Below are 5838 nucleotides of genomic sequence, written 5' to 3' on the forward strand. Positions count from 1 at the left end.
CTCCGCCATGTAGCTAGGCCGAGCGTTCGCTAGCCCGAACTCGGGACCACAGCCGGGCTGCTGTGCCTAGAGTGTCGGGACTCTAAGGGCCAAGAGGTAATATTTTCGCATACCTACCCTAAACATGAATTCGCTTTGTCACGGCGTTTATAAAATTAACCAATAAACTTTATATTATTAGAAAGTAGATAATATTTGCAATGCACTATTATAACGAAATTAGTCTTTAATAATGTATCTATAGTAAAAATTAAAGATTTAAGTGCATACCTATTGTTTCTTCTACCTAGTACGCAATCTTTATTGTCACTACACATTAAAAACACGATAAAACACGTATTTTTTTATTCACAATAATTAGAAAAACTATGCCACTCATCACTTGACACAAAATACACTACTTTACTACATTAACCGATTCAATGCGGTGGACTATTTGACAAACTTTCATGCCTGGCTACGAACAAATGTTTCGTGGCTCCTCTGGGGCGCCCAACGCCAGGCACTTTGATGGCTCCCCTAAGGCGCCTTCCGCCATGTATTGTAATGTATCGCTTTTTTTGTTGTTTCCACTTGCTGTAAGTTTAGTCGCCAACCAAAATCGAACGTAAGCGGTTTTATTGTTCGTTTAGTGTATAAAAAAGTGATTATCTACGTGTATTAATGGAAATGGAAGGTAAGTGACTCATTTATGTAAGGTGTTGTAAACCTTTTTGTAGTTTTCATTGAATTTATAAAACTATACTTATTTCTTTTCTAGTCTGTCGACAAAATTTAAATTCATGATAGATTTTTTATTTAATTACATTTATTTACATAAATTTAAAAGATTTACAATTCAGTTTACGCACTTTTTATTTTAAACAAAAAGTAGTTACAGAAAAATTCGTCGTAATGCTCACAGCAAGTTTTTTTTTTGCTTGATATAAACATATATTCTTTTTTGTTCTAGAATTACCAAAAAAAAGAAAATATATCCCAGAATCACAACTGGAAACGCAATGTGACACTGACTACGAGTTTGTCGAACAGGCTTATTTAGAACAAAATTCCCAGACTTATGATGACTGGGAACCTGGTCAAGAAAATGAAGATGAAATAAATTCTGCGGCGGAAGGTACAAAAAAACCTACGAAAGATTGTGCAACGTACACAGAAATATCCACCAAAGATATTTCAACGTTTACTGAAAATATAATGGTAGAAGATAAAGAACAATTTACGAGTACAACCGTCGTGGATATTCACGCCTGTAAATATTTTGGGAAATTCGTATCTAACGAGTTACTACGTTTTAGTATTAATGAGAGATATATTATAATGCAAAAAATTATAGAAACGCTAAAAAAATAATTTTATTAATAAACCATAAGTTTTAAATGAAAAGAGTTTTAGATGAAGAGAGAGAGGCGAGTTAAATGAAAAGCATCGGTTTTACATAATATTAAGGTTTATTTATTAACATTGTGCAATAATATTACATAATTGTACTTATTTATAAGGTAGATTTTTACTATAATCATTAAAAAGACTGATTTAGTAATTACTAATGAGAATTGTTTGTTATAAGTATTTAAAAATCTTCAATTAAACAAATTATAACATATAGTGTGTGTATTAATTGAAATCATGAAATACCTGCAAGCTAAAAATATCATAAATATTAAAAATTTCTAATACATTTGTTAATATTTATGATATTCTCGGAAGCATGGGGTGAGACATAACCCTGGGAATTCTGGGCAATCAGAACAACCATACATAACCAAGTTTCTTTTTTTAGTTTTGCTATAGCATACTCTGCATCGCTTTCTCATTGTCCTTCCACCACTCTTAGTAAAAGTACTAGGTAAATGTATTTTTCTTTCAACAAGGGATCGTTGTGGCACGGTTGGTGGCTTTAATAAATTTTCTAATACACTTTTTCTAAAATCATATAATTCTATATTCGATTTGCTTATTTCTCGATATAAAAGAAAGCTATTCACCAAACATATTTGGATTAAATGGATTATAACTTTTTTATACCAACGTAAGGTTTTGTGTTTGCAGGAATAATAACTTAAAAGCTGGTCGTGCCTATCAATTGCTCTCATGTATTTATTGTACTGAATTAGTACATCAGGCTTATACTTTATAGTGCGTATTCGGCGACTATTAGTCCCTTTGTAAATGCTTTTATGCTGCGAGCTCAAAAGCAGCACTTCGCGTTTATCCTGCCATTTGGTAACAACAATTTTTTTGGAATTGTGAACAATACAAGATTCACCGGTGTTTAATTTTATATTAATTAAAGTGGGATTACCAGCGCGCTTTGCTCGTAGTGTACCTGTTACGTACGTGTTTTTATCTAAAAGCTCCTCTGCTAAACCAACGCTGCTATAATAATTATCAATATAAAGTGAATGGCCTTTATTTAAATATTTTTCTATTAACAACATTACTACTTTTTTTACATGATTTTTTCCACCTACCAATTGATCCCCAGAACCAGCATATAAATGAATTTTTATTACTAGGCCATTCATGTCAGCTAACATATATAATTTAATTCCATAACGATGGACTTTCCCTTTTAAATACTGGCGGAAAGAAAGACGTCCTTTCCACAAAATCAAGGATTCATCTATTGCAACATTATTGGATGGGTAATAAGTTGTGGACATTGTTTCGTTGAACATATCTATTAACGACTTTACTTTAAAAATACTTTCCGGCCTCATTTCATCTTGGACATTTAATGCTCTTAATATTAAATAAAACCTGTCCCTAGCCATAAATGAATGTGGGCTTAGGCGCATTAAATAATGTCGAGACCAATATTCGGCCATTCTATTAACTTTCACGGTACCCATAAATAAAATTATGCCAATAAATACCGTGAACTCCTCAAGACTTATCTCCTTCCATTTTGTAAAACGAGCTTGTGCGGTGCGTGCTGCAATCTTCAATTCATTGCCGCACTTGTTTGTACAGTTTAAAATTAAATCAATGATACGACTATTGAAAAATAAAAAGAAAAAATCTATCGGTGTTTTTCCACTCATGTTATGAGGCGGTAATAAACCAGGTGTGCCCGTAAAAGGAATCTCGGCCATATTCGAGGGGTTTCCATTGAACCAATCGGTAGTAGGGGCTCTAGGGGCTCTAGGGGGACAATCAGTTGTATTTTCAACGTCCTGTTCTAACTGATCTTCAGCACAAACGGCTTCTTCATCTTCTGTGTTTTCATTTACCAAATCTTCCAGAAAGTTATCCACATCCTGTGCCAAAATCCCATACAATTCTGCATCACTTATAATAGCATCAATGCATGGCATGTCTGATAAGTTTATATGGCTGGGAGACATCATTCCGGATAACTCCATAGATATGAGATCCCAATTTGACGGGCCAGGTTCAGGGGATGGAGGAGTAGCCATTTTGGTTAGCAACTGAAAAAAATAGTAGAATAAGTTATCTAGCAGTCAACACACTTTATTTTATACGTTATAAAGGTGTTGTAACACAGACGAACACACACACAAACACACACACACTCTCTCACACAGATATACATTCTCACATTCACTGTCATACACAAGCACACACACATACACACTCACACAGTGTTTGTACATGTGAGTGTGTATGAGTGTAAGTGTTTATCTGTTTCGTCGAATGTTATGTATTTAAGCGCTTATGTGTGTGTATGTGGTGTTTGTGTGTCTATGTATGAGTCTGGGGGTGTTTGTCTGTTCATTTGTTTCAAGAGAACACCTTACATAGGGTACCTATCTTTCCGCTTAACGTAGAATTTTAAGTGTTTTACCTCTTACTTAACATTGTGTAGTTAAAGACAGAATAATAAACGAACAATTTAGAAAATTTTGTATTTTTTTTAGTTCTGAACACTGGTCACGAAATGGGATTTTTTCCAAAAACCATAAAATGTTCAATAACTCAAGACTGATTTATTTTGGCATATGAGTGTTCCTACAAAAGTTGTAGCACGAGACCTGTGCTACATGCCCTATCTAGGTTTTCCTCTAACATGGAATCACTCTGTCCCTCATGTTAAATTTCAAAAAGCTCATGTTAAATTTCAATGATTGAAAAGACTAGAAAAGAAAAAAAGAACATTGTTAAAAAAACTCACCTTGTAAAGTCAAGAATCAAAACAGAGTCCAAATTACTAGCCGGGGTAGTCACTGAAGCAAAATCTCGAAGTCCAGATACACAGTCCACAGTTGTTAAAAGGCAAACTAAGAGACTTCAGAAGCGAGCATTAAACGGTCACAACGTGCTTACGTCTGATCACCATAAATAGCAAAACAGAAGTAAACGAAAAAACATCATCGATAGTTAAGTAATTTGCGCGTGAGAAACCTTGTTAAGTGATTTATGGCACCGACTTCTTTTGTTTTTAGTTAAATAACATCTTTCCCTAGCCCATCAATAAAAAGGGTCGGTAAATTTAAATTAGTCAGTTTTTTGGTTTCAAATATTGGCTCCTCTGGGGTGCCACCCGCCATGCACAAAAGTTACCTTTCATAATTATTGTTTCTATTGAAAAGGTTTACAACATCTGAAATGTCTTTTTTCACGCTATATCTTGAAACTAATACTAGTATCGTAATCTACGTGACAAATAAGGAAACTTTCATTTAGGGCTAGCCTCTGAATAAAGCTTTTTTAGCGGAGTTTTACAGGAAAACATTTTGGCTCCTCTCGGGCGCCACCCGCCATACACAAAAGATACACATGGCGCCTCTGCGGAGCCATCCGCATTGAATCGGTTAAAACTAGGTAAAAGTAATTTGTTTTGAATTAATATATTCGCGCCATTTCGTGCGTTGTCCGCTTGCGAGCCACTGGCCGCTTGCGTCGCACGATTTATCACTGACCCGCAATACCAGTGGACAAAAAAAGTTTTATTTGTTCATTTAAAAAATAGTAGGGTCTGTTTTGTTATATTCAATTAAATAATATCTACTGATTTAGTATTGTAAATTATAATAAATTAATTCTATTATAAACTGATTCACGATCGTTTAGATATTGATAACATGACAAGTGTGGTAGGTAGGGTTTATTATACTTACGGTAATTACAAGTAACTTTTTAGCTACGTACTTTAAAACTCAAGTTTTATTTTTTGTTTTATCTTGTTAGTACCTAAAGAACTTCGTACCACATATAAGTCTTTTATTGAATACTAGCTGTTGCCCGCGACTTCGTCTGCGTTTGATTTTGTTTTTTGATGTGGCATTAAATTTAGTTGTAGATCAAAATAATTTAAAATATTCAGTACCGCTAAGCCTTGAATGAGGGGTTTGCTGCTGTCCGCTGAGGAGTTCTTTCCTCTATCTCCAACCACAGTTTGGGCGAAATTAAACACATATACCTCTATAGTACAAAAAAAAAAATTAAATCGGTTACAATTTGTCGGAGTTATGGTGTAAAATCGTCAAACACTCATCCCCTCTCCCAAAGAAACCGAGCTTAATATCGCTAAAAAAAAGTATCCATATAAAGTATATATATAAGTATATATATTACTTCTAACACTTTCAAGAATATGTGTACAAAGTTTCATGAGGATCGGTTATGTAGTTTTTGCGTGAAAGCGTTACAAACAAACTTACATTCACATTTATAATATCAGTAGGCATAATAAGAGCTATAAATTCCTTTACAGATTTTTTTTTTTTCGATTTTTGGTTGTTGGTTTGGATTTTCCCAAATTTTGATTAACCCTTTTCTTAATGCTAGTACAGGTAAGCCCTTCGCACCAATATCACTTCGTGGCAAGTGATGATGCAATAAAAGATGCTTCCGGCTAAACTGTTAGGATAA

The 5838-nt window shown here is 34.1% G+C and overlaps 2 protein-coding genes across 2 annotated transcripts; one reads left to right on the forward strand and one right to left on the reverse strand.

The window, feature by feature from the left end:
* The first annotated feature begins 416 nt into the window (after window positions 1-416).
* Window positions 417-1606, forward strand: LOC120636184. Its single transcript, XM_039907531.1, has 2 exons — window positions 417-676; window positions 953-1606. The coding sequence occupies exons 1-2, from the start codon at window positions 664-666 to the stop codon at window positions 1351-1353; spliced, it is 414 nt and encodes a 137-aa protein (XP_039763465.1). The 5' UTR covers window positions 417-663; the 3' UTR covers window positions 1354-1606.
* Window positions 1607-1666: 60 nt separating this feature from the next.
* On the reverse strand, window positions 1667-4445 carry LOC120636182 (piggyBac transposable element-derived protein 4-like). The gene is made up of 2 exons (XM_039907530.1): window positions 4139-4445; window positions 1667-3434 (listed from the first exon to the last, which is right to left on the reverse strand). Exon 2 carries the CDS (start codon window positions 3420-3422, stop codon window positions 1686-1688), a length of 1737 nt encoding a protein of 578 aa, XP_039763464.1. The 5' UTR covers window positions 3423-3434; window positions 4139-4445; the 3' UTR covers window positions 1667-1685.
* Between the last annotated feature and the right edge of the window lie 1393 nt (window positions 4446-5838).

The sequence above is a fragment of the Pararge aegeria genome, chromosome Z (assembly GCF_905163445.1).
Source record: "Pararge aegeria chromosome Z, ilParAegt1.1, whole genome shotgun sequence".
Lineage (NCBI taxonomy): Eukaryota > Metazoa > Arthropoda > Insecta > Lepidoptera > Nymphalidae > Pararge > Pararge aegeria.